The sequence below is a fragment of the Bombina bombina genome, chromosome 1 (assembly GCF_027579735.1).
Source record: "Bombina bombina isolate aBomBom1 chromosome 1, aBomBom1.pri, whole genome shotgun sequence".
Classification (NCBI taxonomy): Eukaryota; Metazoa; Chordata; class Amphibia; order Anura; family Bombinatoridae; genus Bombina; species Bombina bombina.
Genome location: NC_069499.1, coordinates 361,503,454 through 361,526,619, shown reverse-complemented (window position 1 = coordinate 361,526,619; position 23,166 = coordinate 361,503,454). Strand labels below are relative to the sequence as shown.

The window sequence follows — 23,166 nt, the reverse complement described above, 5'->3', positions numbered from 1 at the left end:
CAATGAAGAGTTTTTTATTTTTAAATGGTGACAGTGTGTACTAACTTTTTCTATAGGGCAGCATGTGGAGTGATAGCCTTTTAGGCTATTGGAACTGGTGGAGTTTTAGCTTCATTGCGCCTCCCTTGCTTGTGCTGCTTTAGGTTTATTGTCTTAGAGATTATAAACTAAGACTCTTCTACCTTCACAGGACCTCAGGAGGAAGAGTGGACCTCTTGACACTGTGAGATTATCATGCTGTTCCTCAGCATGGAGGTAAGTGCAGTCTTTTATCTCTGGGGCTCTGCAGCATATCTCAGAATTTGACTGTGCTCTGCCTTTGTCTGTGAAGGGTTATGGGCTCGGGTAAAGGGCTTCCCCTTCTTGCAGGTGTGGGTTATCATTTGTATGAAAATGGGACACCGACATGTTTAACTTCCCCAACTCATTCAGGCATGCAGCTTCTAGCCTAGAAGTGCTGGGAGCTGTTAGCGGTTCATTTACTTTGACGCAACGGGTGATTCATTTATTATGTTATGGGTGGACGTGGTCCGTGCCCTGAAGTTTTACTTGCAGGCGACTAAAGAATTTAGTCAATCATCTTCATTATTTGTTGTCTTTTCCGGGAAACTTAGGGGTCAGAATGCTACGGCTACCTCTCTTTCTTTCTGGCTGAAGAGTATCATCCGTTTTGCATATGAGACTGCTGGACAGTAGCCTCCTGAACGAATTATGGCTTATTCTACTAGGGCGGTGGCATCCTCATGGGCATTTAAAAACGATGCTTCTGTTGAACAGATTTGCAAGGCTGCAACTTGGTCGTCTCTTCACACTTTTTCAAAATTTTACAAATTTGATACTTTTGCCTCGTCCGAGGCTGTTTTTGGGAGAAAGGTTCTTCAAGCAGTGGTGCCTTCGGTTAAAGGTTCCTGTCTTGTCCCTCCCTTTCATCTGTGTCCTATAGCTTTGGTATTGTATCCCATAAGTAAGGATGAAATCCGTGGACTCGTCATATCTTGTATAAGGAAAGGCAATTTATTTTTACCTGATAAATTTGTTTCTTTTTCGATATGACAAGTCCACGGCCCACCCTGTCATTTTCTAAGACAGGTCTTTATTTTTATTAAACTTTAGTCACCTCTGCACCTTGGCTTTTCCTTTCTCTTCCTAACTTCGGTCGAATGACTGGAGTGGGAGGGAAGGGAGGAGCTATATATACAGTTCTGCTGTGGTGCTCTTTGCCTCCTCCTGCTGACCAGGAAGCGATATCCCATAAGTAAGGATGAAATCCGTGGACTCGTCATATCTTAAAAGAAACAAATTTATCAGGTAAGCATAGATTTCCTTTTTCTGACACATATTATCTTGATAAAACAATACAAGTTTAAACTGAAAGTAAGGCTGAATTTTCTATTTCAGCAGCTTATTCATTTCCCCTTTGCTTTAAAATAAAACGATGCAGCATTTTAAACTGTCAGGTTTGAAAACAGTTATTTCTGGTACTCAGTGTACCAGGAAGTAGTGCCTCTCTGTGACCCAGTGGTTATTTGAGCTCGGCAGTTGCGGTAACATGACTGACTTTACTTCATAACATTTCTGAGGAAAAAGTTGTTTTTCTCCATTTCTGGGTGATCCGGTCTTAATTGGTAGCGGTAAGGCACCTCAGTACTTGAGGTGTGGGGTTGCCTGAGGGGTATTTTAGAAGTTTATTTGATGTTTATTAAATGTTTTTTCTTAACTTTTCTCACATAATTTTAGCTGTGGATCGATCCTAATTTGCGATAAAATGTAAAGTGTATTTTTTCCTTGGCTTTTTTTAATTGAATATTAAAATCTTTGAAACTTATCTGTACAAGTTTATTTACTTTTCTCCTACATTGGTGTGTCCGGTCCACGGCTTCATCCTTACTTGTGGGATATTCTCATTCCCTACAGGAAGTGGCAAAGAGAGCACAACAGCAGAGCTGTCCATATAGCTTCCCCTCTAGCTCCGCCCCCAGTCATTCTCTTTGCCGCTCTGAACAAATAGCATCTCCACGGGGGTGGTAAAGAGTATGTGGTGTTAGTTGTAGTTTTTTATTTCTTCTATCAAGAGTTTGTTATTTTAAAATAGTGCCGGTTTGTACTATTTACTCTGCAGCAGAAAGTGAAGAAGATTTCTGTTGAGAGGAGTATGATTTTAGCACCAGTAACTAAAATCCATTGCTGTTCCCACGCAGGACTGTTGAAACCAGAGAACATCAGTTGGGGGGAACAGTTTGCAGGCTTAACTGCTTCAGGTATGATCAGTCATTTTTATAACAAGACCATGTAATGCTAGAAGACTGTCAGAAATTCCCTCTGGGATAGGTAAGCCATTTTTTCTTAGACTCTGTATAAAATGATGTCTTATATTTAGGGCTCTATGCTGGTTGACACTATTGTGGGCTTTAAAATCGATTGCTTTTTAGCATGTTTTTCACTATAAATAAGGTGTTTTTGCAGACTTTAAAACACTTTTGGGGTTTAATTTCGGCCTGGCACTTATTTGGACACCTAAATCTAGTCAGAAAGGCCCCTCCACTCTGGAATGAAGAGGGAGGAGGCCTCATTTTCAGGCCTCAATTGCGCAGTTGATTTTGCCTAGGCAGTCCATGCAGCTTCATGTGGGGCATCAGAAAGGACTCCAGAGAGGCTTATTTCCTACTAAAATAATCCCTAAGAAAGGTAAAGGCTACAGGGGAAGCTGGGGCTAGTACTGTAGTGTGTTAACCGGTTAATAACTGTTATTAGCTCCGGTTTGGGCATTAAGGGGTTAATTGGTCTGAAAATTTGTGTGCAATTTTTTCAAAGCATTAAGGCTCTGTGGTGAAAATTTCATTAAAATCGGATGTTTATTTCATGGTTTTTTGATGTTTCAGTAATAATGTGTGCTCTTTTATTATTTAAAGAGACAGTAACGTTTTTGTCAAAAATAATTTTTATTGCATTGTAGTTCTGTTTAAGCCTGTCAAACATGTCTGAATCTTCAGATAGACTATGTTCTGTATGTCCAAAGGCCAAGGTGGTTCCCCCATTAAATTTATGTATGCAGTGTGCCATAGCGTCCAACCAGCTTAAGGACAGTACAATCATACTTAAAAATATAGCCCAAGATGATTCGTAGCTGAAGGTAGTGAAGATAGCTTGCTTTCCTCTCCTTCTGTGTCAACACCAGCTATGCCCGCGCAGGCGATGCCCAGTACATCTAGCGCACCAATTGCGATTACTATGCAACAATTAGCATTTTTTATCCAAACTGCCAGCCTTTCCTAGGAAGCGTGATTGCTCAGTTTTAAACACAGACAATGAGCAAGCAGACGCAGAGGATAATTTATCTGTAGTGCCCTCACATCAAGCTGAATTGGCGGTGAGGGAGGGCCTGTCTGAGGGAGGAAAAGTTTCTCAGCAGGCAGAGCCTGATACCATAACATTTAAATTTAAGCTAGAACACCTCCGCGCCCTACTTAAGGAGGTCCTAGCTGCACTTGATGATTGTGATCCTTTGGTGATCTCAGAAAAATTGTGTAAAATGGACAATATCCTAGAGGTCCCAGTACACAATGATGCGTTTGCGATACCTAAGATGGCAGATATAGTGACTAAGGAGTGGGAGAAGCCAGGTGTTCCTTTTGTTCCCCCTCCTATATTTAAGAAAATGTTCCCCATTGTTGACCCCAGAAGGGACGCATGGCAGACGGTCCCTAAGGTAGAGGGGGCAGTTTCAACGTTAGCTAAGCGCACAACTATTCCAATAGAGGACAGTTGCGCTTTCAAAGATCCTATGGATAAAAAATTAGAAGGATTGCTTAATAAAATTTTGGTTCAGCAAGGTTTCCTTCTTCAACCAATTTCGTGCATTATTCCTGTCACCACGGCGGCGTCTTTTTGGTTCGATGAACTAGAAAATTTGCTCCAGAAGGAGACTCCATATGATGAAGTCATGGACAGAATTCACGCACTGAAGTTGGCTAATTCCTGTATTTTAGATGCCGCTTTTCAATTAGCTAAATTAGCGGCAAAAAATTCAGGTTTTGCAATAGTGGCGCGCAGGGCGCTTTGGCTAAAATCTTGGTCGGCGGATGTGTCGTCCTAACAAAATTGCTTACTATTCCTTTCAAGGGTAAGACCCTATTCGGGCCAGAATTGAAAGAGATTATTTCAGACATCACTGGGGGAAAGGGCCATGCCCTTCCACAGGATAGACCTTTCAAAGCAAAAAAATAAGTCTAATTTTCGTTCCTTTCGCAATTTCAGGAACAGACCGGCTCCTAGCTCTACAGCCTCTAGACAAGAGGGTAACACTTCCCAGCCCAAACCAGCATGGAAACCATTGCAAGGCTGGAACAAGGGGAAACAGGCCAAGAAGCCTGCTGCTGCTACCAAATCAGCATGAAAGGATAGCCCCCGATCCGGGACCGGATCTGGTAGGGGGCAGACTCTCTCTCTTTGCTCAGGCTTGGGCAAGAGATGTCCTAGACCCCTGGGCTTTAGAGATTGTCTCTCAGGGGTATCTCCTAGAATTCAAGGACCTTCCTCCAAAGGGAAGGTTTCACATGTCTCGCTTGTCTTTAGACCAGACAAAGAGACGGGCATTCTTACATTGCGTAGAAGACCTTTTAAAAATGGGAGTGATACACCCAGTTCCGAAAGCAGAACAAGGACTGGGTTTTTACTAAAACCTGTTTGTAGTTCCCAAAAAGGAGGGAACGTTCAGGCCAATTCTGGACTTAAAGATCCTAAACAAATTCCTCAGAGTTCCATCATTCAAAATGGAAACAATTCGAACAATTTTACCAATGATCCAGGAGGGTCAATACATGACTACCGTGGACCTAAAGGATGCATACCTGCATATTCCGATCCACAAAGTTCCTAAGGTTCGCCTTCCTGGACAAGCATTATCAGTTTGTGGCTCTTCCCTTCGGATTGGCCACTGCTCTAAGAATTTTTACAAAGGTGTTAGGATCCCTTCTAGCAGTGCTAAGGCCAAGGGGCATTGCGGTAGCACCTTACCTAGACGACATCTTAATTCAGGCGTCGTCCTTCCACAAAGCGAAGGCTCATACGGATATTGTTCTAGCCTTTCAAAGGTCTAACGGGTGGAAGGTGAACGTAGAAAAAAGTTCTCTGTCCCCAGTTACAAGGGTTCCCTTCCTGGGAACAATAATAGTCTTGGTAGAAATGAAAATCTTTCTGACAGAAGTCAGGAAGTCAAAACTTTCAAATGCTTGTCGAGTTCTTCATGCCATTCCTCAGCCTTCTGTGGCTCAGTGCATGGAGGTAATCGATCTAATGGTTGCGGCAATGGACATAGTCCCTTTTGCCAGAATTCATCTAAGACCATTGCAACTGTGCATGCTCAAGCAGTGGAATGGGGATTATGCAGATTTGTCTCCCCAGATACAAATGGACCAGAAAACCAGAGACTCGCTCCTCTGGTGGTTGTCTCTGGATCACCTGTCCCAGGGAATGAGTTTCCGCAGACCAGAGTGGATCATTGTCACGACCGACGCCAGTCTCTTAGGATGGGGCGCGGTCTGGGACTCCCTGAAAGCTCAGGGTCTATGGTCTCGGGAAGAATCTCTTCTCCCGATTAACATTTTGGAACTGAGAGCGATATTCAATGCGCTCCTGGCTTGGCCTCAACTAGCGGAGGCCAAATTCATAAGATTTCAGTCGGACATCATGACGACTGTAGTGTACATCAATCATTAGGGAGGAACAAAGAGTTCCCTGGCGATGAGAGAAGTATCCAAGATCATCAAATGGGCGGAGGATCACTCCTGCCATCTATCTGCAATTCACATCCCAGGAGTAGACAACTGGGAGGCGGATTATTTGAGTCGTCAGACTTTCCATCCGGGGGAGTGGGAACTTCACCCGGAGGCCTTTTGCCCAGTTAACCAACTATGGGGCATTCCAGATCTGGATCTGATGGCGTCTCGTCAGAACTCCAAGGTTCCACGCTACGGGTCCAGGTCCAGGGATCCCAAGGCGACATTGGTAGATGCATTAGTGGCGCCTTGGTCATTCAATCTAGCGTATGTCTTTCCACCGTTTCCTCTACTCCCCAGGCTGGTAGCCAGGATCAAACAGGAGAGGGCTTCGGTGATTCTAATAGCTCCTGCGTGGCCACGCAGGACTTGGTATGCAGACCTGGTGAATATGTTATCGGCTCCACCATGGAAGCTACCATTGAGACAGGACCTTCTAGTGCAAGGTCCATTCGAACATCCAAACCTAGTTTCTCTGCAGCTGACTGCTTGGAGATTGAACGCTTGATTCTATCTAAGCGTGGGTTTTCGGAATCAGTTATAGATACTCTGGTTCAGGCTAGAAAGCCTGTAACCAGGAGAATTTACCATAAGATATGGCAGAAACATCTCTATTGGTGCGAATCCAAGGATTACTCATGGAGTAAAATTAGAATTCCAAGGATTCTTTCCTTTCTCCAAGAAGGTTTGGAGAAAGGTCTGTCAGCTAGTTCCTTAAAGGGACAGATATCTGTTCTGTCTGTCTTGTTACACAAACGTCTGGCAGCCGTGCCAGATGTTCAGGCGTTCGTACAGGCGTTGGTCAGAATTAAGCCTGTCTACAGACCTGTGACTCCTCCATGGAGTCTAAATTTGGTTCTTTCAGTTCTTCAAGGGGTTCCGTTTGAACCTTTACATTCCATAGATATTAAGTTACTATCTTGGAAAGTTTTGTTTTTGGTTGCTATTTATTCTGCTAGAAGAGTTTCTGAATTGTCTGCTTTGCAGTGTAATTCACCCTATATGGTGTTCCATACAGATAAGATTGTTTTACGTACCAAACCTGGTTTTCTTCCAAAGGTGGTTTCCAATAGGAATATTAACCAGGAAATAGTTGTTCCTTCTCTGTGTCCTAATCCAGTTTCTAAAAAGGAACGTTTGTTACACAATCTAGATGTGGTTCGTGATTTAAAATTCTTTCTAGACGCAACAAAGGATTTCAGACAGACATCTTCATTGTTTGTCGTCTATTCTGGTAAGAGGAGCGGTCAGAAAGCTACTGCTACCTCTCTTTCCTTCTGGTTAAAAAGCATCATCCGATTGGCTTATGAGACTGCCGGACGGCAGCCTCCTGAACGAATTACTGCTCATTCTACTAGAGCTGTGGCTTCCACATGGGCCTTCAAGAATGAGGCTTCTGTTGAACAGATCTGTAAGGCAGCGACGTGGTTTTCTCTGCATACTTTTGCCAAATTTTACAAATTTGATACTTATGCTTCTTCGGAGGCTATTTTTGGGAGAAAGGTTTTACATGCAGTGGTGCCTTCCGTTTAGGTTACCTGACTTGCTCCCTCCATTCATCCGTGTCCTAAAGCTTTGGTATTGGTTCCCACAAGTAAGGATGAAGCCGTGGACCGGACACACCAATGTAGGAGAAAACAGAATTTATGTTTACCTGATAAATTTCTTTCTCCTACGGTGTGTCCGGTCCATGGCCCGCCCTGGCTTTTAGTCAGGTTTAAAATTTTTGTTTTTGTACACTACAGTCACCACTGCACCCTATGGTTCTCCTTTTTCTCCTGACCGTCGGTCGAATGACTGGGGGGCGGAGCTAGAGGGGGAGCTATATGGACAGCTCTGCTGTTGTGCTCTCTTTGCCACTTCCTTTAGGGAATGAGAATATCCCACAAGTAAGGATGAAGCCGTGGACCGGACACAGAGTAGGAGAAAGAAATTTATCAGGTAAACATAAATTCTGTTTTTCACAACATGTCTGATATGGAGCAAGAGCCTGCGCTCATGAATCCATGCTTATTATGTTTAGATGCACATATTGCAGCTCCTATGCAATTTTGTTCTTCATATGTCAAAAAAACCTTGCAAAATAAAGGTAAATTTGTTTAGCTTAATGTCTCTCAGGATGATGCTGTTAAAATAATACCTCAGCTTTCTCCTGCTGCGTCCCAAGCCTAAATGGTGTCACAGGCAGTGCGCTGCGGTTCCTCTATAACTCCTAGTGGAGTTTATTTAAAAGCAGAAATTGCTGCCCAGGTATCTTCAGCTGTATCTGCGGCATTAGATGCCATTCCCAGATTACAGGGAAAACTCAAGAAAATCTAGAAATTCAGAAAGTAAGGTTTCTGTCCTCAGTTCTGCTTCCCAAGTTGCCCTTTCTCATAAGTCTGACGAGATCTGAAATCTTAGATTCAGACAGTATAATTCCTTCTTCTAAGAGTGAGGTGGTATCCTTCAGATTTAAGCTTGAACACCTTTGTGTATTGTTAAAGGAGGTTTTTGCTACTTTAGATTACTCTGATACCCCTGTCATTGTCACTCCTAAGAAATCTAGTAAAGTTAATAGTTTCTTTGATGAGCCTTCCACTTCTGAGGTTTTTCCTGTGCCGGACCGTGCTAGGGAGATTATCTCACAGGAATGGGAGAAACTAGGGGTTTCTCTTTCCCTGTCTCCTATTTTTAAGTAAATGTTTCCTGTCGAGGACTCCATTAAAGACCCTTGGTATACTGTACCCAAAGTTGAAGGGGCCATTTCCACTCTGGTTAAGAGAACCACTATTCCTATTGAGGACAGCTGCTCTTTTAAGGATCCAATGGATAAGAAACCTGAGGCTTATTTAAAAAAGATTTATGTAAATCAATGTCTCTAATGGCAACCTGTGGTGTGTATTGCCACTGTGACTAGTGAGGCATCTTATTGGTTCGACGCCTTTTCTGATTCTCTACCTTGGTGGATTTCTCAGGAACATCTTTTTCAGGGCACATGCTTTCTTAGACCTTCCTGGATGATTGTGACCACGGACGCCAGCCTGCTGGACTGGGGAGCAGTCTGGAACTCTTTTAAAGCTCAGGGTGTTTGGACTCGGGAGGAGTCTGCTCTTCCCATCAACATCTTGGAGTTGCGGGCAATTTACAATGCTCTATTGGTTTGGCCTTAGTGGTCCTCAGCCCAGTTTATCAGGTTCCAGTCAAACAACATAACCTCTGTGGCTTACATCACATTCAGGGAGGAACTCGGAGTTCCTTAGCCATGAAGGAGGTTACTCAGATTCTTCAGTGGGCAGAGACCCACAATTGCTGTCTGCCATCCACATTCCAGGTGTAGACAACTGGGAAGCGGATTTTCTGAGCAGACAGACTTTTCATCCCGGGGAGTGGGAACTCCATCCGGAGGTTTTTTCCAACTTAGTTCTGAAATAGGGGGTGCTGGAGTTAGATCTGATGGCGTCCCATCAGAACGCCAAGCTTCCAAGGTACGGTTCAAGGTCAAGAGATCTGTTCTGATAGATGCTCTAGCGGTTCCTTGGGTTTTCAGGCTGGCATACCTATTTCCTCCGTTTGCTCTCCTTCCACAAGTCATTGCTCGTACAAACAGGAGAGGGTGTCAGTGATTCTAATAGCCCCTGCGTGACCTTGCAGGATCTGGTTTGCAGACCTAGTGGAGATGTCATCTCTCCCACCTTCGAGACTACCTCTGAGGAAGGACCTCCTGATTCAGGGTCCCTTCCTTCATCCAAATCTTGTTTGTCTGAAGCTGACTGCTTGGAGATTGAAAGCTTAATTTTGTCTATGCGTGGTTTTTCTGAGTCGGTCATTGAGACCATGACTCGGGCTTGCAATCCTGTTACTATAAAGATTTACCATAAGGTATGATGAGATATGAGAGAATTACGGCTCATTCCACATCTGTTTCCTCTTCTTGGGCTTTCAAAAATTAAGCTTCTGTGGAATAAATTTGCAAGGCTGCAACTTGGTCTTCTCTACATACTTTTTCCAAATTTTCCAAATTTGATATTTTTGCCTCGGCTTAAGCTTCTTTTGGGAGAAAGGTTCTTCAAGCGGAGGTGCCTTCTGTTTAGGACTGCCTGTCTTGTCCCTCCCTATTTATCCGTGTCCTCTAGCTTGGGTACTGGTTCCCAACAATAATTACTCAAGCCGTGGACCACATCTTAGGAAAGAAAAACAAAATTTATGCTTACCTGATAAATTTCTTTCTTTCCGGATATGGTGAGTTCACGGCCCCACCCTTTATTTTAAGACAGTTGTTCTTTTGACTATAACCTCAGGCACCTCTACACCTCCTTTTTCTCCATTTCCCTTCAGTTGAATGACTGGGGGTTGTGGGTAAGGGAGTGATACAGTATAACTGTGGTGCTCTTTGCCTCATCCTGCTGGCCAGGAGTGATATTCCCAACAGTAATTACTCAAGCCGTGGACGCACCATATCCGGAAATAAATACATTTATTAGGTAAGCATAAATTTAGTTTTTTGAAGTAGTGCGTAAGATGTATGGATATTGTCTTCAAAGGCGGTTTTGCAGGTGGGTTTTTCATGAGCTAATATGTTTCTTCTTTCTTCAAGGTAAGCTGTTTAAGGACATATTATTTTGAAGTAAAGCCAGTCATGTGACCACAACTGCCGAGCTCACATTGCTGCTGCGACACAGAGAGGCACTACCTCCTGGTACACTGAGTACTTTAAATAACTGTTTTTTCAAACCTGACAGTTTAAAATGTTGCAGTGTTTTATTTTAAAGCAAAGGGGAAATGAATAAGTTGCTGAAATAGAAAACTCAGCCTTACTTTCAGTTTAAACTTGTATTGTTTTATCAAGTTAATATGTGTCAGAAAATAAAGCCTAATAAAAAATGTTACCCTTTATTTTTAAAAGAGTTCAAATGTTAGTCTCACACATGCTACAGTGCCTGCTTCATGCCCCAGTGTAACCCATACAAGAGGATTATCTATGTGCCAATAAAAAAGGCAGTGTTTTTAATTTGTTAAGTGCATGGTCTCCCCAACTGGAAGAAAAAGCATTTACCTGCTCCGCTGTCAGGCATGTAGACAGTTACAAGGTATGAGAGGACACAGTTCCTCACAGAGACATTTGAAAAAGAAAGAACAGAGTAGCCAACTCTGGCTTTCTAAACTAGGGCAGCAATTGTTAGGAAAACGCAGTAAGTACCGCTTTACAAATTCCTAACTGCTTTAAAGACACCACTACCCGATTGCAAGGAATGACGGGGAATACGGCTATACCCCAAAACTTGCTTGTAGATGAAATCAAAATTTTTCTTAAGACACCTAGACTTCACCTCCTCCATGCACCGAAGGCAAAGAGAATGACTGGGGGTTGTGGGTAAGGGAGTGATACTTAGCAGTTTAACTGTGGTGCTCTTTGCCTCCTCCTGCTGGCCAGGAGTGATATTCCCAACAGTAATTACTCAAGCCGTGGACTCACCATGTCTGGAAATAAATAAATTTATTAGGTAAGCATAAATTTAGTTTTTTGAAGTAGTGCGTAAGATGTATTGATATTGTCTTCAAAGGCGGTTTTGCAGGTGGGTTTTTCATGAGCTAATATGTTTCTTCTTTCTTCAAGGTAAGCTGTTTAAGGACATATTGTTGCTTAAATAATTACTTAATTCTGAGGTTGTCACTTTACCATGATGATTAGAAGGAAGTTCTATGTGGAGCTCATGTGGTCAAATGGTATTAGTTAAATGCTGCTGTCGAGAATATAGTTTATCTTTTTGTCCTTTAATTTGGCATCAGAAAGAGACAGAAAGCTCCTGATTCTTTTTTGACCATTTGGATTTTTACAGTTAGTAGCTCGACAATAAATGTCCATCTTTTTGGAAAGGGTTGTATACAATGGTTAATTAATATTTAGCTTTTAATGAAAGTTGTATCTTTTGTTTATGTATGTATTTTAAATATGTATATTTGTTTTCATCTTCAAGTATTCTTGGAGGAGTTGAACTAAGAGCATTCAGCTTTAATTTATCTTTGTGTTTTAGTTCACCATTTTCTTTTTAAATAATATAAATATAAAATGACTTTAATACAAAATGATATGATCATAACCTTGGGTATTTGTTACTGTTTAACATTGTTTAGTAGTTATAGTTTACCACATAATTTGCTTTATAGACTTATATAAACACAATTTTTTTCAACCCTAGCTCTATATGCAGATTGATGCCCTCTTTCCCAGAATGTTTGGAACTTGGACTGATTATGCAAAGAAGTATTGCAATGCTCATGTCAGGTATACCTATTTAGTGCCATAGATTGTACATGTAAAGTGTTTTTCAATATATGTGTTTGTATGTATATGCTTGCGCTGCAAATCAAAATATTGTGTGTTTAAACTGGCTATATATGGCTTACCATGATGTTTCTAAAAATGGATTATATTCCACTGCAGAATTCATTAGTTATAAAGTTCAAAAAAAATTCAGAAGCTAAAAAGTTTATCAGCAAAAATGTCACTAATTCTTGTCTAAAAATGTACTTCTTAGTTTCAGAAGGTATTTTAAATGTACCCATTATTTTCCTATTTTAAGAACCCCATCAGGTATTTTTGTGAAAAGAATGATAGAACTGCCTAAGGCCATGCATATCTTCCTGCAGTCACAGCTCCTATTAATGTATGTAACTGGGGCTCTGCATTAAATAGAAGTTAATACTGTGTGTTGAATATCCAAGTCACTGGCTCTCACTAGACCCTGACATTGCAGCACTGCTATAAAATTGTAATTGAATTCCAGTGGCTGATGATGCTTCTGGTCTACTCTGAGCTTTGCAGGAAGAGATCAAAGGGCCTTTGGGATTTTAACTTATGTTTAACAACACAGCTAGAGATAGTGTTTATGAAACAAATTATAAAACTTACTCCAGCTGGCGTAGCATATTAATGCTTCTAAGTCCTTTGCTATCAGTGGGACCTGAAATAAATTATTCTTTGGTACATCACAGTTCCCTGCAGCAGTGAATGTGTTTAGCATTGGCTTTTAAGATAAAAAGAAATTTAAAGTGTTTAGCCTTTTCTCCTAGGTATTTTGGCAATAGGACTCAATGGGATTACAGAGGAGCCTCCAATTTAGGTGAATTACATCAACGTTTAAGCAGTATTATGATCAGACGGATGAAGAATGAAGTTTTAACGCAACTTCCACCTAAAATCCGTCAGCGTATTCCATTTGATCTTCCCAAAGAGGTTGCTAAGGTGAGCTGAGCGAACATAACCGTTTTCTCTTTATAACAATAATGGCTGTGTGGTTATATTCAAGATGTGATTTTGGTATATTCTCTATTTTTTTGTATGTAGTAACCTATCAAATTTAAAGGGACAGTCAACAACAGAATTTTTGTTGTTTTAAAAGATAGATAATCCCTTAATTACCAATTCCCCAGTTTTGCATAACCAACATAGTTATAATTATACATGTTTTACCTCTGTAATTACCTTGTTTCTAAGCCTCAGCATACTGCCCCCTTATTTCAGTTATTTTGACAGAGTTGCATTTTAGCCAATCAGAGCTGTCTCCATGATAAATTCATGTGCATGAGCTTAATGTTATCTATATGAATCACATGAACTAATGCCCTCTAGTGGTGAAAAAGATCAAAATGCATTTAGATTAGAGGCGGCCTTCAAGGTCTAAGAAATTAGCATATGAACCTCCTAGGTTTCACTTTCAACTAAGAATACCAAGAGAACAAAGCAAAATTGGTGATAAAAGTAAATTGGAAAGTTGTTTAAAATTACATGCCCTATTTGAAACATGAAAGTTTTTTTCGGACTTGACTGTCCCTTTAAGCAGAACAAACATAAATATTTACAGTTATAATAAACTAGTGTGAGGAGGAGCAGGCAAGGAATTTCAGTTTGTCTCATGTCACTGTACTACAATGTACAAAAGCAGATAAAAGGTGCATTTAGTGATTGCAACTAACCCTTATGATTATTTTTTTATTTTACAGCCAATTTAGAGAAATTTAAGTTTGCTTACATGGGGTTAAAGCGGCATTAAAAACACAGTGTACAACATTTTTCTGTAGTCTTCTAGGGGATTATCAGCAGAGTCTGAACATTATTTGAGCCATTTACACCTTGTTTGCTGCGATTATTTTTTAGTAGTCTTACATTACCCACAACTTTCCTTATTGGGAGTAGCCAGTCTAGATTTGTGTCTGGAGAAGACAGGGCTTGCCACTGTCCCTGTAGTAACACATTTTCTATTGTTTGGTTTCAGCAGAAAAGATAAGATAACTTGTAAATTATGGACAGATGTTTGGCAAGGTTAGGCTTGTGAAATCTGCCATTTGTTTTCAGAACTGGAAAATCCACAAGTTTTAGACTTAATTACAGGTGAAGGGTCAAAATAAATAAAGTATAAGTCATTTTCTTATGCATAGTTCCAATTTCGGACGATGTGAAGACCGAGTCCTCACATCGTCCGAACTTGGAACACTAAAGTATTCCGCTACAAAAAAAAGTGTAACAGATCCAGACGAAAAAACCCTGAGTCAAGAACACGCCGCCATCCTCAGGATGACACAGAGAAAACTTGCTGAGAGCAAAAGCGGCCAGCAAAAGAACAGATTGCAAAAGACAACTCACAGACAGAGAGCACAGGCTAGGCAATCCAAGCTGCCAGACCTACCCACAGGTCTTCCAAAAAAGGGGGAATCATAACCTCCTCGAGGTCCCCCAAGAAAGAGATGTGACACCCAGAACCCGAGGTGGGGCAATCCTAGACCCTCTGCTTGTAAGCTTAGGGAGCTAGCTATAGCTACTATGCCCTCCTAGATCCTGTAGATGATAACGTCTTTCAGAACCCACTCCCAGCCGGGCCAGCCCCAGCAATGGCAAGTCTGAAACAGGGGAACAGAAGAACCCCAAAACCAGCTCAAAAGCAAGCAGAAAAATGGCCACAGCCAATCCATCAGAGCACGGGTGCCACCCGACTCCTTAGAACAGACAACAGGACCGTAGACCCAAAGAATCTAGCAAAAAGGTCCAACTTAGTCTTGACACAGAGCCAGCAAGACTCCAAATGGAACGTAACAACCCAGAGAGAATGTCCCTCTCAGCTAGGGAAACTCACAGGTCCCTTCTGATCCAGGAGAAGCCCCAAGAAAAGGACCACATCTCCATAACAAGGAGACTAAGCTCTCACCTAGAAGGGGAAAGGGTCAACAGGCAGCACCTTCCACAAGCCACGAAGCAACAGGCTAAAGGAGAGATCAATCCCCAACTCAGAAGCCCTGTTGAAAGTGATTCCCCTAAATACTAGCCTGCTAACACGCAACCAATGTGCAATAGTAGCAGCAGTGACTCTGCAAGTCCATTCAGCTGCAGAGCAGAGATTTCAATGGATACTACAGCAAGCTGACCAAGGGAAACCGCCTAATGTGCAAAACAAGCCCAATGAGCCACAGCACTCAGAAAACCTGGTCAACCAAGACCAGGTTAAGTAATCAGAGTAAAAGCCTAAAGGTCCGGTAACACCCCACAACGGGATCCACAAGGGAAAATACTGAGTGAAACTCAGCAACCGGAAGCCCCAGGGAGAACAGGTCCGCACCCCCAATTGTTTAAACAAACAATACCCGCAAACTTAACACCCCGTCTGAATAACAACCCAGACCGCAAGGGATACTAATGCAATATCCAGATCAACCCGGATAACGAGAAAAAAAGAGACCATCCCTTGCCGAAGTCCTACTCTCCAAAGGAGCTAAGACAGTAAAAGTTGTACAACGACGCTAGAGCTTCTAGACGCACCAACAGCCTCAGGACAGTAAGGCAAGGGGATATCTTGAGGTCAAAACCACTCGAGCAAGGCTGGTCTCCACATCACCTCCGTACAAGCGGATGATCACAGGGAGAAAGGGGCGCAAACCATCCCCAGTTCCAGGAGGAACCCAAAGCAAGCCCAAGGAGACCACGCCCAGTATCCCTAACAGGGAACAAACATCTCCCAGGCCCCTAAAAGGATACCTAACATGGAGACCACAGAGGAAGACCAAAAAGTCTCTGGAAAACCGCTAGATAGTACCCCTACAAGAGCTGCCGCTGGTTACATTCTGCAAACCATCTGCGGCAAGGCAGCTGAACTTCCCTTCAACTACTAGCTGCTGAGGACTGAGTCCAAAAGGACAATCCCCGAGCCTCAAAAGAAAAAGGCCAAACCGCTCACTCGGCGGTAAGAAGACGCTAAGCTCTCCAACTCTCCACCACGTGGGGGAGGAACTCTAGGGTCCGACAATACCAGATGCAAGAGAGAGTGACACAGCGGAAACTCCACTGACCCAGTCATCCAAACTGAATGCTATAAGGACTGAGACAATCCTTCCTGCCCTGCAGACCCACAGGTCCTTTAGAATGCTTAGTTAAATGTAAAACATATGATAACATGAACACTCAGCGCCTCGACCAGACCAGCCAATCAGAATGGCGCCACGTGTCTGAACAGCTACAAGACAGAACCAAACCCAACAGGACCAGCCTGCAACCCGTGTCCTAACCGTCAAGCTGCATAAATCCTCTGTGAGGGGAAGAAAGGAAAACAGACAAACATAGGACTAACATGTTTCCAAAAACACTTCCGCAGAAGCAACAGAGTATCGATCCCAGTTTAAAATTCTAGAAGGAAATAAAAAACAAATTAAAAGACATCCTAATCGAATAAAAAGAAAATATAAGGCAATCCGTAGGTTAACGCCCAATAAGAAAACAGGCCTACCGCAGGACCAGCCAAACGGAGCCCTAATCTTTAAAAAAACTGGGAAGGATCTCACATAGAACAGTCAGGAGATTACATCATCCCCACATGTCTAATGAGGAGCACCATTTGAAGCAGACTGAAAACTCCTGTATCCGAGCAGGATTGTATCATTTAATAACTGAAAAACATGTCTGAGTAAGACGCAAAGGCGTGCAACTCTGTAACGAAAGGCACAACACTCAAGGAAAGTTACATTTGCAGGGAACTGTACAGGCCCTCCCCAAGGTGGTAGACCTGGGACAATAGGGCATGAGCACAATCACGCATAAACATCTGGACTCTGCAGATGAATAATCGCCAAGAATATGTGGAAGCGAAAACGTGTTTTAACCTCCGGGCGGAACAAGTCGCCTTGCATGGAGGAATAATCATAATCTGGGTTACCCGCATGTGTAGAAGTATGGAGCGGAAGGGAACTCGCCTCTTGGAGGACTGGACTCCCAGAGGCGGATGACTCAGCTGACCATTGATTCCCCGAGCCAGTGGAACCAGGCGCTCTAATACGGCACACTGAACATAACTGATTGACATGTGTCAATAAGGCCATTCCGGATTCGTCCCCGGACGAAGAATCTGAATCTGAAATTAGAATAGTCTCAGTATCAGAATCCTCCATAACTGAGTCTGAAATTTGAACAGTCTTAGCATCAGAATCCTCTATAACAGGATAGAGAATATACCAAAATGGACTATTTCTTCTGTTAAGTGTGATCAGTCCACGGGTCATCATTACTTCTGGGATATTACTCCTCCCCAACAGGAAGTGCAAGAGGATTCACCCAGCAGAGCTGCATATAGCTCCTCCCCTCTACGTCACTCCCAGTCATTCTCTTGCACCCAACGACTAGATAGGATGTGTGAGAGGACTATGGTGATTATACTTAGTTTTATATCTTCAATCAAAAGTTTATTATTTTATAATAGCACCGGAGTGTGTTATTACCTCTCTGGCAGAGTTTGAAGAAGAATCTACCAGAGTTTTTTACTATGATTTTAGCCGGAGTAGTTAAGATCATATTGCTGTTTCTCGGCCATCTGAGGAGAGGTAAACTTCAGATCAGGGGACAGCGGGCAGATTAATCTGCAAAGAGGTATGTAGCAGCTTTTATTTTCTGACAATGGAATTGATGAGAAAATCCTGCCATACCGATATAATGTCATGTATGTATATTTTACACTTCAGTATTCTGGGGAATGGTACTTCACTGGAATTACACTGTGTACATAAAACTTTTTAGCCTATTTTGCAGGGACTAGCAACAGGCTTTTTAATAACTCTTAATTTATGTTAAACGTTTTTGCTGGAATGTAAAATCGTTTTCATTTTCTGAGGTACTGAGTGAATAAATGTTTGGGCACTATTTTTCCACTTGGCAGTTGCTTGATCTAATTTCTGACAGTTTCTGATCTCTCTCACTGTTGTGTGTGAGGGGGAGGGGCCGTTTTTTGGCGCTTTTGCTACGCATCAAAAAATTTCAGTCAGCAACTCGTATTTCCTGCATGATCCGGTTCATCTCTACAGAACTCAAGGTAATTCTCACAGCAGAGCTGTGAGATTGTAGTTGACTGTGATAAAAAACGTTTATTCTGTAATTTTTTTTTTTTTTCTGCTATCAGAGTTAGTTGTCTTTTGCTAATGGGAACAAACCTTTGCTAAAGTTGTGTTGTTTACAAGGATTGATGCTATAACTGTTTCAGTTTATTAATTTTCAACTGTCATAAATCTTCTGTGCTTCTTATAGGCACAGTACGTTTTCATAATATTTTACTAGAATTGTATTCCAAGTTGCAAGTTTATTTGCTAGTGTGTTAAACATGTCTGATTCAGAGGAAGATACCTGTGTTATTTGTTCCAATGCCAAAGTGGAGCCCAATAGAAATTTATGTACTAACTGTATTGATGCTACTTTAACCCCTTAATGACAAGTGACGTACCAGGTACGTCCTGCAAAAACTTGCAGTTAGTGACAATGGACGTACCTGGTACGTCACTTGTCTAAGAGAGTGCTGGAAGCGATCGCAATCGCTTCCAGCAGCTCTCAGGGTATTGCAGTGATGCCTCGATATTGAGGCATCCTGCAATACCCTTAGAAAGCATCCGATGCAGAGAGAGCCACTCTGTGGCCCTCTCTGCACCGGTAGCGATGCGGCCGGTTCGTTGGTGGGTGGGAGCGCAACTGGGAGGCGGGTGGGCGGCCCATCGCTACCCGGCATCCGGCTCCTGTTAGTGCAATGTGCACGCCGGGTGCCGGGAGCGTGCGGGGGCGCGCGCGGGTGCGCGCGCACGCCCGCGATCACCTACCCACACTGACACCAATGAGTGGGAAGAGGGGGGGAAATATATATATATGAGGATCTGGGAGGGGGAGGGGGTTGGGGTATTGTGGGGGGCTGCTACACTACAGAAAAAAATAAATTAGTAATAAAAAATAATTAAAAACACTTTTTTGTGGGGCAAATTGGGTACTGGCAGACAGCTGCCAGTACCCAAGATGGCGGCAATTAGGTAGGGGAGAGGGTTAGATTGCTGGGGGGGGGATCATGGAGGTTGGGGCTAAGGCAGGAGTCCATCACAGCTAAAACATTTTATTTTTTTTTATTAAAAAAAATAAAAACTCCTTTTATTTAGTACTGGCAGACTTTCTGCCAGTACTTAAGATGGCGGGGACAATTGTGGGGTGGGGGAGGGAAGAGAACTGTTTGGGAGGGATCAGGGGGTGGGATGTGTCAGGTGGGAGGCTGATCTCTACCCTAAAGCTAAAATTAACCCTGCAAGCTCCCTACAAGCTACCTAATTTAACCCCTTAACTGCTGGGCATAATTTACGTGTGGTGCGCAGCAGCATTTAGCGGCCTTCTACTTACCAAAAAGCAACCACAAAGCCATATAAGTCTGCTATTTCTGAACAAAGGGGATCCCAAAGAAGCATTTACAACCATTTGTGCCTTAATTGCAGAAGCTGTTTGTAAATAATTTCAGTGGGAAACCTAAAGTTTGTGACAAAATTTGTGAAAAAGTGAACTTTTTTTTTATTTGATGACATTTGGCGGTGAAATGGTGGCATGAAATATACCAAAATGGGCCTAGATCAATACTTTGGGATGTCTTCTAAAAAAAAATATATACATGTCAGGGGATATTCAGGTATTCCTGACAGATATCAGGGTTCCAATGTAACTAGCGCTAATTTTGAAAAAAAGTTGTTTGGAAATAGCAAAGTGCTACTTGTATTTATGGCCCTATAACTTGCAAAAAAAGTAAAGAACATGTAAACATTGGGTATTTCTAAACTCAGGACAAAATTTAGAAACTATTTAGCATAGGTGTTTTTTGGTGATTGTAGATGTGTAACAGATTTTGGGGGTCAAAGTTAGAAAAAGTGTGTTTTTTTCAATTTTTTCCTCATATTTTATATTTTTTTTTATAGGAAATTATAAGATATGATGAAAATAATGGTATCCTTAGAAAGTCCATTTAATGGCGAGAAAAACGGTATATAATATGTATGGGTACAGTAAATGAGTAAGAGGAAAATTACAGCTAAACACAAACACTGCAGAAATGTAAAAATAGCCATTGTCATTAAGGGTAAGAAAATTGAAAAATGGTCCGGTCATTAAGGGGTTAAATAAAAGTCAATCTGTACAAATTGAACAAATTTCACCAAACAGCGAGGGGAGAGTTATGCCGACTAACTCTCCTCACGTGTCAGTACCTGCATCTCCCGCTCGGGAGGTGCGCGATATTGTGGCGCCCAGTACATCTGGGCGTCCATTACAGATAACATTACAAGATATGGCTACTGTTATGACTGAAGTTTTGGCTAGATTACCAGAACTAAGAGGCAAGCGTGATCACTCTGGGGTGAGAACAGAGTGCGCTGATAATACTAGGGCCATGTCAGATACTGCGTCACAGCTTGCAGAACATGAGGACGGAGAGCTTCTGTCTGCGGCTGACGGTTCTGATCCAAACAGATTGGATTCAGATATTTCAAATTTTAAATTTAAGCTGGAGAACCTCCGTGTATTACTAGGGGAGGTGTTAGCGGCTCTGAATGATTGTAACACAGTTGCAATACCAGAGAAAATGTGTAGGTTGGATAAATATTTTGCGGTACCAACGAGTACCGACGTTTTTCCTATACCTAAAAGACTAACTGAAATTATTACTAAAGAGTGGGATAGACCCGGTGTACCGTTCTCACCCCCTCCGATATTTAGAAAAATGTTTCCAATAGACGCCACCACACGGGACTTATGGCAGACGGTCCCTAAGGTGGAGGGAGCAGTTTCTACTTTAGCTAAGCGTACCACTATCCCGGTGGAGGATAGCTGTGCCTTTTCAGATCCAATGGATAAAATGTTAGAGGGTTACCTTAAGAAAATGTTTGTTCAACAAGGTTTTATATTGCAACCCCTTGCATGCATTGCGCCGGTCACGGCTGCGGCGGCATTCTGGTTTGAGTCGCTGGAAGAGACCATTAATTCAGCTACTCTGGATGACATTACGGACAAGCTTAGAGTCCTTAAACTAGCTAATTCATTCATTTCGGAGGCCGTAGTACATTTAACTAAACTTACGGCTAAGAATTCAGGATTCGCCATTCAGGCACGCAGAGCACTGTGGCTAAAATCCTGGTCAGCTGATGTTACTTCTAAGTCTAAATTACTTAATATACCTTTTAAAGGGCAGACCTTATTTGGGCCTGGTTTGAAAGAAATTATCGCTGACATTACAGGAGGTAAAGGCCACGCCCTGCCTCAAGACAGGGCCAAACCTAAGGCCAGACAGTCTAATTTTCGTTCCTTTCGGAATTTCAAAGCAGGAGCAGCATCAACTTCCTCTGCTCCAAAACAAGAAGGATCTGTTGCTCGCTACAGACAAGGCTGGAGACCTAACCAGTCTTGGAACAAGGGCAAGCAGGCCAGGAAACCTGCTGCTGCCCCTAAAACAGCATGAATTGAGGGCCCCCGATCCGGGATCGGATCTAGTGGGGGGCAGACTTTTTCTCTTCGCCCAGACTTGGGCAAGAGATGTCCAGGATCCCTGGGCGCTAGAGATAATATCTCAGGGATACCTTCTGGACTTCAAATACTCTCCTCCAAGAGAGAGATTTCATCTGTCAAGGTTGTCAACAAACCAAACAAAGAAAGAGGCGTTTCTACGCTGCGTACAAGAGCTTTTGTTAATGGGAGTAATCCATCCAGTTCCACGGTCGGAACAGGGACAAGGGTTTTACTCAAATCTGTTTGTGGTCCCCAAAAAAGAGGGAACTTTCAGACCAATCCTGGACTTAAAGATCCTAAACAAATTCCTAAGAGTTCCATCGTTCAAGATGGAGACTATTCGGACAATTTTACCCATGATCCAAAAGGGTCAGTACATGACCACAGTGGATTTAAAGGATGCTTACCTTCACATACCGATTCACAAAGATCATTACCGGTACCTAAGGTTTGCCTTCCTAGACAGGCATTACCAGTTTGTAGCTCTTCCATTCGGATTGGCTACAGCTCCAAGAATCTTCACAAAGGTTCTGGGTGCTCTTCTGGCGGTACTAAGACCGCGGGGAATCTCGGTAGCTCCGTACCTAGACGACATTCTGATACAAGCTTCAAGCTTTCAAACTGCCAAGTCTCATACAGAGTTAGTACTGGCATTTCTAAGGTCACATGGATGGAAGGTGAACGAAAAGAAAAGTTCACTCGTTCCACTCACAAGAGTTCCCTTTCTGGGGACTCTTATAGATTCTGTAGAAATGAAGATTTACCTGACAGAAGACAGGTTAACAAGACTTCAAAGTGCTTGCCGCACCCTTCATTCCATTCAACAACCGTCAGTGGCTCAATGCATGGAGGTAATCGGCTTGATGGTAGCGGCAATGGACATAGTACCCTTTGCACGCTTACACCTCAGACCACTGCAACTGTGCATGCTAAGTCAGTGGAATGGGGATTACTCAGACTTGTCCCCTTCTCTGAATCTGGATCAAGAGACCAGAAATTCTCTTCTATGGTGGCTTTCTCGGCCACATCTGTCCAGGGGGATGCCATTCAGCAGGCCAGACTGGACAATTGTAACAACAGACGCCAGCCTTCTAGGTTGGGGTGCCGTCTGGAATTCTCTGAAGGCTCAAGGACAATGGAGTCAGGAGGAGAGTCTCCTACCAATAAACATTCTGGAATTGAGAGCAGTTCTCAATGCCCTCCTGGCTTGGCCCCAGTTGATAACTCGGGGGTTCATCAGGTTTCAGTCGGACAACATCACGACTGTAGCTTACATCAACCATCAGGGAGGGACAAGAAGCTCCCTAGCAATGATGGAAGTAACAAAGATAATTCGCTGGGCAGAGTTTCACTCTTGCCACCTGTCAGCAATCCACATCCCGGGAGTGGAGAACTGGGAGGCGGATTTCTTAAGTCGTCAGACTTTTCATCCGGGGGAGTGGGAACTTCATCCGGAGGTCTTTGACCAAATACTTCATCAGTGGGGCAAACCAGAGATAGATCTCATGGCGTCTCGACAGAACGCCAAGCTTCCTCGTTACGGGTCCAGATCCAGGGATCCAGGAGCAGTCCTGATAGATGCCCTGACAG

The 23,166-nt window shown here is 42.8% G+C and overlaps 1 protein-coding gene across 3 annotated transcripts in view; it reads left to right on the top strand.

Annotated features, from left to right (window-relative positions):
* The window catches only part of ZRANB3 (zinc finger RANBP2-type containing 3), a 1,006,798-nt gene that overhangs the window by 403,697 nt on the left and 579,935 nt on the right, over positions 1-23,166 (top strand). For all 3 annotated transcript variants that reach the window (XM_053698237.1, XM_053698236.1, XM_053698238.1), the window contains 2 exons: positions 11,954-12,039; positions 12,828-12,999. In XM_053698237.1, coding sequence (XP_053554212.1) covers positions 11,954-12,039; positions 12,828-12,999 — 258 coding nt within the window. The remainder of the gene's footprint in view (positions 1-11,953; positions 12,040-12,827; positions 13,000-23,166) is intronic.